Source organism: Oenanthe melanoleuca, chromosome 27 (genome assembly GCF_029582105.1).
Source record: "Oenanthe melanoleuca isolate GR-GAL-2019-014 chromosome 27, OMel1.0, whole genome shotgun sequence".
Lineage (NCBI taxonomy): Eukaryota > Metazoa > Chordata > Aves > Passeriformes > Muscicapidae > Oenanthe > Oenanthe melanoleuca.
The window spans coordinates 2,698,281-2,710,343 of NC_079360.1; the positions used below are offsets into that span (position 1 = coordinate 2,698,281).

At 49.0% G+C, this 12,063-nt stretch overlaps 1 protein-coding gene across 2 annotated transcripts; it reads left to right on the forward strand.

Annotated features, from left to right (window-relative positions):
• The first annotated feature begins 5,378 nt into the window (after positions 1 to 5,378).
• LOC130264157 (acrosin-like) lies at positions 5,379 to 9,281 on the forward strand. Of its 2 annotated transcripts, none has more exons than XM_056512172.1 (5): positions 5,379 to 5,561; positions 5,720 to 5,932; positions 6,700 to 6,965; positions 7,851 to 7,996; positions 8,368 to 9,281. In XM_056512172.1, the coding sequence occupies exons 1-5, from the start codon at positions 5,476 to 5,478 to the stop codon at positions 9,097 to 9,099; spliced, it is 1,443 nt and encodes a 480-aa protein (XP_056368147.1). In that variant the 5' UTR covers positions 5,379 to 5,475; the 3' UTR covers positions 9,100 to 9,281. The 2 variants fall into 2 exon arrangements, with proteins under 2 accessions (XP_056368147.1, XP_056368148.1); XM_056512173.1 differs by having other exon boundaries at positions 5,403 to 5,561; positions 5,780 to 5,932; positions 8,368 to 9,279.
• Positions 9,282 to 12,063: the final 2,782 nt, after the last annotated feature.

The window sequence follows — 12,063 nt, forward strand, 5'->3', positions numbered from 1 at the left end:
AAGGGCCGTGGCCGTACAGCGGCCGCCCGCAGTCTGTGTGTGCCCGGCCCTGCCGGGTCATGGCGAGCTCGGGGCTTTTCTGCAGCCGCCGAGAGTTTTGCTGGGGAAAAGGCCGAGCTCAGGGTCCCTGTGTGCCCGCGGGGATGGCAGTCCCTGCCTGGCCTCAGCAGCGCTGCCCTTGTGCCTGTATTGCTGCTCCCGGTGCCGTCATGGCGATCCATGTCTTTATGGTGTATATATAAATATGTGTGTGTGTGTGTATAGATACGGTGTATGCATATTTATATATAGTGATTTTCCAAAATAAGAGTATTGGTCTAATACCGATACTCAACTGTGACGGACAAAAGACTCTCTAACAATTTAAAGTTACAAAGTGTGTTTATTCATTAGAGGTAATCCTCTAATACACACTGCAAAATCACAGGTGATCACAGAGTATTTACTGGCAAAGGATTCAAACAAATACATATTCATAGTAACAGCCGCTCCTATCTCCCCGTCCTATGATAATTAGCTTGAATAGCTATTAAACATTGATTGACTTCTTAAATTAAGTCTGGGGTCGTTTTCGTGGGGAGGTGAGTCTTCCTCACCCTAAACTCTTGACCTTTTCTATCAATGCCAATACAAATGTTTTCTGGGGATATTCCAATTTTCCAAAGAATGGGTTTCTGGTTGCATTGTCTATGTTCCTTTGGATCTGCTCACTAGTTTTGTCTTTTCCCATTGTAAGCACAGCTGAGCAAACATGAAATGACAGACAATCAATTATTGAAGTTTCAGATCACTACTCCCTTCTAACTTTTAATTATTTTCAGCAAGGTAACTAAAATCCTAATTTTCTAAGACTAGTATTTCAATAGTGTGTATTTGTACATATATATGTGTGTGTGTGTATAGATACAGTGTATGCATATATATAGTGTGTATATATGCATATATATGTGTGTTTATGTGTGAATATATATAGTGTATGAGTGTATATATAGTGTGTGCATATATATAATATATAGTAATATATAATTACTATATATGTTAGTCTATATAGCACAAATGTAACCTGTAGTAAAGGTATATAGTGTAGTAAATGCATATATATGTGGTTCATTTACAGTGTTTAGATATACACATGTATCATATAGTTTTAGACATAATTGCTGTGTCATAGGGTTGCTTTCTGACTTGTTAAAAAGAGCTGGAGTAAGTGCATATGGTATAAAGGTATAAAAAGTCACACAAAATTTGCTTGCTGCAAAACAGTAGTGGTAAAGGGGTGAACATAAAGGGGAAACCAGCTGAAGTCAGAAGTTTCAGCAGTGTGCCCTGTGTGTGCATGGAAATGTCTGTTTAGAAGGTAGATGCTCATTTATTAAACTGATAATTCTGTCAAGTGAATTTTTATAAAATTTCCCACAGGAGGAGGTTGCTCCAGGAAGTGTGGATGGTTTGAGAAGGCTGTGGTTTCAGGGAGCTGATTTTTCTGCCTGAAAAGGGGGTGTAGGATGTCCATGGTGCAGTGTGGCTCTGAGATCTCTGACTCCTCTGCATGTCCTGGTGTCGCTCACAGTACTTCTGTCACAATATTCCTACTTTTGCTGCTGCCCCCTCATCAAGCAGTGGCCCTCCTTATGGTCCTGGAGAACCATAGAGGCAGAAGGTAAAAGAGCAAAAATGAGATAGGTGTTCTGGGAGGAGTTCTTTGATACTTCTGAGCCCCATACACCTGCAGCTCCTGAGGAGCAGCTGTGTCAGGGATGCCCTGAGGTGAGTCTGACAGAAATAAAGGCCAACAGCAACAGAGAAATACCAAGAAGGAGCAAAGAGTGACACTGGAAATTCTCTTGCCCCTGCTAGGAAGGTCTGACTGTTGACTAAAATGTTTTATTCAGTAGTTTCTCAGTCTTTCTTTCTGCAGCCAACAATAGAAGTCAGCATGGTGTCCTGGTTTTGGCTGGGATAGAGTTAGTTTTCTGCCTGGCAGCTGGACAGCTAATGAAGAGCTGATGGAGTGGGAATGCTCCAAATGAGAAATAAACTCAAGTTTTTTGAAAAGGCCCCGAGTCAACATACTGGAAGCTGTAGGTAGATATGTTGCCCAAATGTCTGCACCCAGATGCAGCTGCTTTGTCCCTTCCAGCCTGGTCAAGATAGCTCAGAAAACATCAAAGATTCTAATTTTGGGTTTAGCATAAGGATAGTATTGACAGCAACAATTCCAACATCAGTGTGTTAAGCTGTGCTTACCCTAAGTCAAGGAGTTTTCAGTTTCCTGTGCTCTGCCATGAGCAGGTGCACAAAGGAAGCTGGGAGGGAGCAGGGCCAGGAGAGGTGACCAGGAATGGCCAAAGGGACATTCTGTGCACAGGATGTCATGCTCACTGTATAAAGGATGGGAGCTGGCAGGAGCCATGGGTTTGTTGCTAAGGGATGGGCTGCACATCAGTCAGTAGGTGCTGAGCAATCCTATTGTGTGTCAGTTGTTTCTTCTGGGTCATCCTTATCGCTCTCTCGCTTTTTAATAATAAAAATAATGTTAATAATTTATTTTGTTTCAATTTTTAAACTGTTCTTATAGTAGTCAGTGGGGTTTGCTCTTTTCCTTGGATTCTTCTCCCACTGAGGAGTGGGAGGCATGTGGTGTGCACTCACACACTCACAATGGCTGTGTGGTACTTGGTTGCCAGCTGGGGTTAGACCAAGACACACACCTTATTATCATGCCTTTGGAGTTTTTGAGCCTATAATCTCAGTAATTGGCTCCATTTTTCACCTTCAGATTGAAAATATTTTGATTTCAGTTGCATTCCCTGGTCAAGGAGACACTTGAAAGGTATTTTCTTTTTTCCTTTGTGTTTTGTGGTTTTTTTTGGTTTGTTTTTTTTTTTTTTTTTTGGTGTTTTTTTTTTTTTTTTTTTTTTTTTTTGTGTGTGTGTGTGTTTTTGGTTTTTTTATTGTTTTGTTTTGTGTTTTTTGGTTTGGTTTGGTTTTTTTTTTTTGTTTGTTTTTTTTGTGACCATACAGTTCAAAAAGCTCATTTGGGAAGGCACTTTGCATTTAATCCAAAAGGGACTCAGAAGTGGTTTTCTTCACCATACAACTGCAAAACTCAGTTGCAGGAAGAATAATGTTCCTCACCACATTGTCTGTGGGTTGGCTGAATTATATGAAATGGCAAAGCAGTTTCCAGTTGTGGATAAAAGTGAGCATCAGTCTGTATGTGTGCTAGAGACCATGGAACAAGTTGGACATGAACCTGGCGACACAAAGTGAAGTTCATTTAATATTAAATCCTTTGTGGCCTGTGGGAAAACAGCAAATCTCCCTCTGGAGACCCTAAGTCAGGAATATGCCAGCACCCACCATACCAATATCTCCCTGTCTTGATTCCAGACAAACCCTGTTAAACCTGCCAGAGCTGCCAAGCTGGCCAGAAAAGTGAGGGCCTGTCAGACACAGCCTCTTCCCCTTGGAGACCTCTCTGATCTGCCCCATCCTTGACTTGTCCACTCCACTCCCTGCCCCAGGAGCCAGGGCTGGGCAGCAGTTACCAGCAGTGCCTTTGGGAGCTGGCAGCCTGGTGGCTGAAGCCTTCCAGCAGGAGCCCCAGCTCCCAGATACACCCAGTACATCTGTAAATCTCCCCCTGAAGTGTTATTTGCTAAATAGAGCAGTCCAAGCACTGCTGTGTTTCATCCCAGCATTTATTAACCTTATTTTTTGTGCTGTATGATGTGGCTGCTTCAGTGAGACCCTGTGGTCCCCCCACCTTGCCCTGCCTGGCCTGGCTGTCCCCAGGGCACCTTGCTGAGCTCTCCTGTGACTCCTGGCCTTGTTGTCCTCTCTAGAGGATGATTTTTTCCAACAAACTCCCTGTGGAGGACGGCAGAGCTGCAGAGATGAGCCCAGGTGTCAGCAGAGAGCCTGGCTGTCCTGAGGCAGGACATGGAGCTGATACAGGCCAGAACTGCGCCAGGCTCACCCCATTCCAGTCAGCAGTGTGATATCAGGGCTACCAGACTGTGAAGTGTGGTAGCCCCTGTGTGCATCCATGTGGGGTAAGGAGGACAGGGCAGGGCAGTGTGGATGGGAAAGGAAAAGCTTCCAGGTGTTCTGGATGAGGCTTGGAAAAGCCAGGGCAGCCCAGGCTGCCTGCACCTCTGGTGCTGTAGGAGGGACCTTCACACTAAGCCTTGGGGTTTCCCACTGCTTTCCCAGGATGTCTGAGCAGGAATCAAAGCACAGAGGATTTCCAGTGAAGAAGACACTGGGAGGAGTTGGACATGTGCTCTCCATTCCATAAAATGAGGAAAACCAGGGGCCAGAGTGAATGGTGAGGAGTTTCCAAAGTCTGCCAATCCCTGGTGACTGCCCTCCCTGGCAGGCAGGGACCCAGTGCCTCTGGCACAGATCACAGGGTGAATGTCCTGGTCCTGGCCAGGATGGGGTAAATTTTCACTATAGCTGGGACAGGGCATGGCTGGGACCTGGAGGTTATTTTGAACCACCTCCCACCATTTTGCAGGGACAGGGGAGGAAGTCCCCTCAGGGTGACATGCATGGCAGTCTGGGCTCCATGGGGTGCATGGTTGGGTGTGAATTGTCCCGCTCCCTTGTACACTCCATTATTTATACTGTTGCTGTTATTGTTTATTTTCTTATTTCATTGCTGTTTCCAGTATATTGTTCTTGTCTCAACCCGTGATCTTTTCCTTTTGTGCCTCCAGTTCTCCTCTCAAGCCTGCCAGAGAAGGGAGGGGAAAGGGAGAGGGGAGTAAGAAGCAGTGGTTTGCAGTGTTCCAGTGGGAATTCCATTCCCAAACCACAACAGTGAGGGCATGAACACTCTCCATCTCAGCCCCTCATGTTCTGCACCAGCCACCAAAGGAAGAGGCCTCACTGAGGCATTTGCAGTACTCACCTTGCTACAGACATGGAAGATCTATGAACAGGCTCAGAAGGGCTTCCCTGTGGCATTGAAACTCCTGTCAGCTTCTCACACTCTGCCGTGGCAGCAATTCCTCTGCAACACTCAGGATTTTCCCAGACTTGTTCCATCCATACCTTCAAGTTGTTGGCAAATGGCATTGCTTCTGTTCTCTGCCTAGCTTTGATGTGCCAGTTTTCTCCATCCTGTGGTGGCTCTGAGCACCTCTCTGACCAAACACTGCCTTTGGAGTGACTTTCCCTCTGTGCCAGATTTGTCTGCCCATGGTGTCATTTTGCAGGTGCCATGCATGGGACCCCTTTTACCTTGCATGACCTTCAAGATCCCTTCCAACCCAAACCATTCTGTGGTTCTCTGAGGCTGTGGCCTTTCCCTGCCCTGTGAGGACACCATGCCCAGAACCTGGAACCACCCACTCTGTGACATCAGCCCCAGGGCTGCCGGTGCCATGGCCATGCAGCTGCTGCAGGCACTCGGATCAGTGGCTGCACTGGAAGAGACAAGCTTTTGTTTCTTCTAGCTGGCAAATGCCACTGGCAGTGATGAATCTGCTGTACCTGCTCATACTGCTGGCTGTGTACAGGCCTGCACATGGCACTTGGGACACCTGCAGGTATGGCCCCAGACTCTGGGAGGGAGCTTGTCCCCCACTGGCACACCCCAAACCCGTGTGGGAGCCTCCTGCCAGCAGCCAGGTGCTGGGGCAGGAGGAGCAGGGAGAGCAGCTGCAGGGCAGGGCAGGGCAGGGCAGTAATGACCTCCTGCTTGCAGAGGGACCTGCGGGCACCGGCCCATGGCTTCTGACTACGACTCCATACCTTCTGACTTCAGCATTGTGGCTGGAACAGGTGCCCAGCCAGGAGCCTGGCCCTGGATTGTCAGCATCCAGGACCCCAGGAAAATAGGTACTGGCCACACGTGTGGAGGGTCCCTCATCAGCCCTCAGTGGGTCCTCACAGCAGCCCACTGCTTCCTCCAGGCCAGGTAAGGAGGAGACAGGAATGAGGAGATCCCCACCACACAAACAGCTGCCCAGCCTGCAGCACCACATGCTGCTCCCCTCCTGTTTCCACAGTGTGCCCAGTGCCTTGGCACTGCAGAGCCCAGCTGAGAGACTCCTCAGAAAGCTGGGCTTGTGCCACTGCTGCCCAGCAGCTCCAGCATGGCATTCCTAGAGCCTAAGGCATGCTAGGGAACACTCCTCATTGCTCTGCTTCCCTCTCTGCCTTGGGCAGCAGAATGCAGGGAAGTGCTGAGCTGCCACAGTGATGGCTTTTCAGGATTACCTAAAAACAGAGGCCAGACAAAATAAAGGGAATATAAAGCAGTTGTGTTTATGGAAGGGCCTTGAGGTACATTTCAGGCAGACAAAGCCCCCCAGGGACTACACCTAAAAATGGATAACAGGGTGACAGGTTTTGATACTTTTATAAGTTTGGTCTATTTGCATATTGGTGGTTAATCTTCCAATTACAGCATCAGGTAATGAAGTCATTTACCCCAAGCTTGCTCCCCCCAGCTCACTTTTGTTTCCATCTCTTGGGGCCTGAGACAGTGAGGTGTCCTTGATTCCCAGGCCTGGAGAGGAATTGTTGTGTCTGACGAGAATGGGAAATCAGTAACGAACAGTAGATGGAATTTAGAGTTACACATTAAAGAATCACAGGATTACAAATCCATGAAAAATACAGAAGCTAAAATCCTAAGTCACCAGCAGCACATGTGTGCTGTCACCTCTCTGTGCCTCGCAGGAACGTCACCATGTGGCGTGTGCTCATCGGGGCCACCCACCTGACCCACCTGGGCCCCGAGGCTCAGGTGCGCCACATCAAGCAGCTGCTGGTGCACCAGGAGTACACGGCAGCCTCGCAGCAGAACGACATTGCCCTGCTGCAGCTGGACCAGCCCGTGCAGTGCAGCGACTACGTGCAGCCGGCCTGCGTGCCCAACGCCTCGCTCACCGTGTCAGAGCTGAAGTCCTGCTACATTGCTGGCTGGGGTTCTGCCAGGGCAAAAGGTCAGTTCACTAAAAGGGCCCGTGCTCTGAGAGGACAAGCTGGGTTGGGCTTCCTGATGGCAAAGAGCAAAGTCACAGATTCACAGAATCACTGGGTTGGAAGACACCTTCAAGGTCTCTTGACCTTGGTCAAGGTCTCTTGACCATCAGGTCCAATCCATACCCTAACACCTCAACTAGACCATGGCACCAAGTGCCACATCCATTCTGTTTAAAAACACATCCAGGGATGGTGACTCTACCAGCTCCCTGGGCAGATCATTCCAGTACTTTATCACTCTTTCCATGAAAAACTTTTTCCCAATATCCAACCTGTATCTCCCCTGGTGCAGTTTGAGACTGTGTCCTCTGGCTCTGTCAGTGCTGCCTGGAGAGAGAGATCAACCCCACCTGACCAAACCACCTTTCAGGGAGCTGTAAAGAATGATAATGTCACCCCTGAGTCTCCTTTTCTCCAGGCTAAACAACCCCACAGTTCCTCACAGGGTTTGTGTTCCAGACCCTCTCCAGCCTCGTTGCCTCCTCTGGATGTGCTCAAGCATCTCAGTGTCCTTCCTAAACTGAGGGGCCAGAACTGGACACAGCACTCAAAGTGTGGCCTCACCAGTGCTGAGGGGAAGAATGACCTCCTGCTCCTGCTGGCCACACCATTCCTGATCCAGGCCAGGATGCCCTTGTCCTTCTTGGCCACCTGGGCACACTGCTGCCTCAAGTCAGGCTGTAGGATGTATGGCTATGGGGAGATGGGTTTGGATCCTCCCCAAAGGCAGACAGGGAGGACACAGCCCTTCACTGCTCCAAGCCCTAGGGAAGGCTTTCACCCCCAGACAGGGCAGTGGGACTGACAGGGAGCTGCTGGGTGCTCATTGCCCCCTGTGCTCACAGCTCTGGGTGTGAGTGATGTCCTGCAGGAAGCCAAGGTCCGACTCCTGGATATCCGGCACGTTAACAGCAGCCGCCGCTACGCTGGGACCATCCACACCCACAACCTGTGTGCTGGCTACCCACGGGGGGGCATGGACACCTGCCAGGTAGGAGTGCTGGGGGCCAGCCCCAGCAGTAAGGTACCCATCATGGTGTGCAGATCACTGTTCCACCCCTGGGTCCCCTCTGCTGGTGGAGTTTCCTTGCCTAGTGCCCATCTTCCCCAGGCCTGCCCCTCTGCCCAGCAAGCCCATCCAGTGCTCTCAGCAGCCCAGAGGTCCAGATCCTGGATCATCCATGCTCTGCCCATCCAGGATCACCCACCCTGTTCCCAGCTAAGGTTCTGGAGACTCCAGCACCTGAGCAGAGCCTCTTTGTGCCAGGAACAAGCTGTGGCAGGGGCTGCAAGAGAGAAGCAAGCCTCTAGTGCTGACAGCAGCCACCCAACAGCACCCTGATCCTCTTTCCTCTGCTGCAGGGTGACAGTGGAGGGCCTCTGGTGTGCAAAGATAACAGTGCCAGCTACTTCTGGCTTGTTGGAGTGACCAGCTGGGGAAAAGGCTGTGCCAGAGCAAAACGGACCGGGGTCTACACCTCCACTCAGCACTTCTACAACTGGATCCTGATCCAGATGGGTCTGTGCTCAGCTGTAACAGCCACTCCAGAACCAGAGTCAACCTGCCTCTCAACCCCTCTTGAGCAGCCAGAGCCAGCACCAACAGAGTCAGGCTGCTCTACTCCCACTCCATGTCCAGAGACAACTGTAACAGCCACTACAACACCAGAGCCAACCTTCAGCTCAACCCCCTCTGAGGAGCCAGAGCCAACAGAGCCAATAGAGCCAATAGAGCCAACAGAGCCAATAGAGCCAATAGAGCCAGCAGAGCCAATAGAGCCAATAGAGCCAATAGAGCCAATAGAGCCAATAGAGCCAGTAGAACCAGTAGAACCAGTAGAACCAGCAGAGCCACTAGAGCCAGCAGAGCCACTAGAGCCAGCACCAACAGAGTCAGGCTGCTCTACATCCACTCCTCAGGAGCCAGCTGTGACAGACACACCAGAGACCTCAGCCCCTTCTGAGGAGCCAGTGCCAACAAAAACGAACATCCTGTTCACTCCACATCCCTACCAGATACTGGTGCAGTTCTTAACTCGGGTGCACAAGATGCTGCTGAGTCTCATGGGAAAAAAGGCATCAGGAGGAGGGTGAACAGGATCCCATGCAGGCTGCAGTGGACCATGACCATTTCATACTGCAGCAGTGCCTGCTGGTGCAAAGGCAGCCTCAGGGTCAAAGGTGTTCTCTGTCCTGCCCATCTTCCTCCTCTGCATGCACACAAATGCTGAAATTTATTTAATTGTGGAAATAAAGTTGCTTATTGCCACTGTTAGCATGTGTTTGCAGTCCAGTGCAGTCTCCTGTGCAAGGCAAGGAGTCCCAAGGCTGACACCAGCAAAAGAAAGCTGTGATGGGAGAAGGGAACACAGGTCACAGGGGATACAGCTCTCGAGGACAGCAGTTGGGAACACTGTTTTATGCTGCCCATCAGTGGATCCAGGGATGTGGACTTGAAATTGGACTCTCATGACTCAGGAGACACTGTTCTAGAAAGACTCAAGGCTGAAGATTGGCCAGACACAGGCTGAGGAGGAGCTCCACAGCCAGGAGTTCCACAGCCAGGAGTTCCACAGCTAGCTCTGAGCAGTGGGCAGGCAGAGGAGCCTGGTGCCACCCCCACCTGGATGTGGACATGAACTGTCCACAGCTCCCCTGCAGACACTGCTGGCACTCAGACTGACTCCACATCTGTCTCACACACAATGAATATTTTGGCAAGGTGCCTCATGTTCCCATTGAGCATCTTTATTATTTCTCTGAGAAAGCCACATGTCTGTGCTAAGGCTGGAGAGCAAACACTGGGTTATCTTCCAGGTAAAGTGAAAATATCTCAGAATCTCCTCAGTGTCCTGTAGTGTTTTCAGAGTCTTCTCATTCTGCTTCTGAGGCTGTACATGCAAGGCTGAGATCTCTGCCACCCTGAGAAGAGCCATTCCAAAAGCACTGCACACCATCATCTGTTCAAGAGCCAAGCAGCTCCCCAAAGCAGAGCAGAGAAACTCAGGCAAGAAAGGGGCAGGCAAGTCACAGTGGGGGATGGATATGCAGGCAAGGCAAGGGAGGTGAAGGCAAAGATGGGCAAGGGAATTTATGCAAGGCAGGCAAAGCATAGGTAGGGAAGGCAAGACAAAGAAATTTTTATCTGGAAACAAGAAAACAGTTTCACATTCACATGGACGGATATCAACAACACCATGCAAAAGAGCCATGAGCTTTCCTTTCAATGTGCTGTCACATTCTTTCCTTCATGTTCAGCCTCTGAACCAAAATTAACTGTATCAAGCATAAATACTGGTCACGAAATGTACCCTCTCAATAAGCTGTTGCTGTCTCCACCTTTAACTCACATCTGTAAAAGGTAGGACACCCCATGGAGTTGTGCACCCTGCTACTCAGATGGATGAACCATCACATCCTTTCAATCTTGCAGATTCAAATGTTAATACCTCAAGCAATTGCTCCCATAACAAAGGTCCTAGAACAAAAAGTAAGCACTGGACTTTGTTTTCCCCTTGCAGCTGACAAACTGCATCACACATCAGTCTCACAGAGTTCATTACAAAATTGGGAACATTCAGCACGTGGTCCCACAGAAGGGGCTGTGCTGGAATCCACTTTTACTTTTGCAGCCTGTAAACTGCACAGCCAACAAACAGCTCACCTTTGTTCCCAGCTCTATTCAGTCTCCAAGAGCCAGGATCCAAAACTGAACCCCTTCATTAACCCCCACACGAATGGTGCCAGGAAAGAAAAGCTCTTGGCTTTGCCTTGGGCACTGTCAGCACCATCCAAACAACCACAAGATGGGGATGTGGACCTGCAAAAGGAGGAAACAAACCCAGCCCAGCTCAAAACCACCCGAGGGCAGAGCCAAGTGGAAAACATCCCTGCTCTCAAAGCAGCTGTGTCAGGACACAAGGATTTAGCTCTCTGCACTAATAAACGTTTTCATTCTCACAGAATCCGGCCACAAACTTGAAAACATCCACCTAAAACACAGCCCACAGAAGTGCCAGCTGGGAAAGCTGCTGCTGGCTACAGCTTCAAGTGCACCCATCAAACTGGCCCACAGTATAAGAGAAAAAAAATGAGAAAAAAAGAGACATAACAGAGATGAACACAGGAACAAGAATGATTGATGTAACAAGGAATAGGAAGCAGAAATAAGGAGGAATAGAAGTAGACACTACAAAAGAGAAAACTGCTAAGATGCCTAGAAAAAAACCTACAAAGATGTCTGGAAAACTGTAGTGTCAGTAAACCCAGATATGACAGACCTGAAAAATGAGATACCATCATGAGAGAGCCAGGAAAGTGCAAGCAGAGAGGCCATGAGAATCACATTCAGCAGACAAGAAAGATGGTAAGAAATAGAAATTACAACAGGAGACCAGAGAGATGACACCAGGAAGGATGGGAATGTAGAACGCAAAACCAGAACTAAGAAGATGAAGAGAAAATAAAATAGCAAATATATATTAGAAAGGTGAGTATCAAGATATATTCACACACAGGTAACTTCCAGTTTATTCTCTATTGTCTTGGATGTGTCAGCTGGTTTAGTCTGAAGGGTCTTGGAGGACTAGCTGGCTTTTTTATTTTTTTACAAAGCAGTTTGCTTTTTAATCCCTTTTTATGCTGCTTTGGGTTGTAACCTCCCTTTTTTGGAGGGGCCCTGTATGACTTACCTGCTCCCCCACCACACCATCACTTGTCCCAGTGACATTGGGGTGCTCCCATCACCCTCCCAGGCTTCCCCAGCCCCTCCTTTTTACTCACCCCCAAAAAGAGGCACAAAGTGAGTGAAATTGCCCTGGGCAGCACCTTGCTGATCTAATAATCCAATCTAATAATCTAATAATGCAATCTAATAATGCCATGTCCATCTGTACATGCCCCAAGCCCCACAAAGGGAAGGGAGCCCCCAAGCAGGTGAAGCCCCCCAGTTGCTGCCCCACAGTAGAGGGGGAATGTGCCCAAGGATGGGGCCTCATCTCCTGGAGCTGCTCTGCTGACAACACACAATGTGCACACTCAAAAAAAGGATGCTTGAGA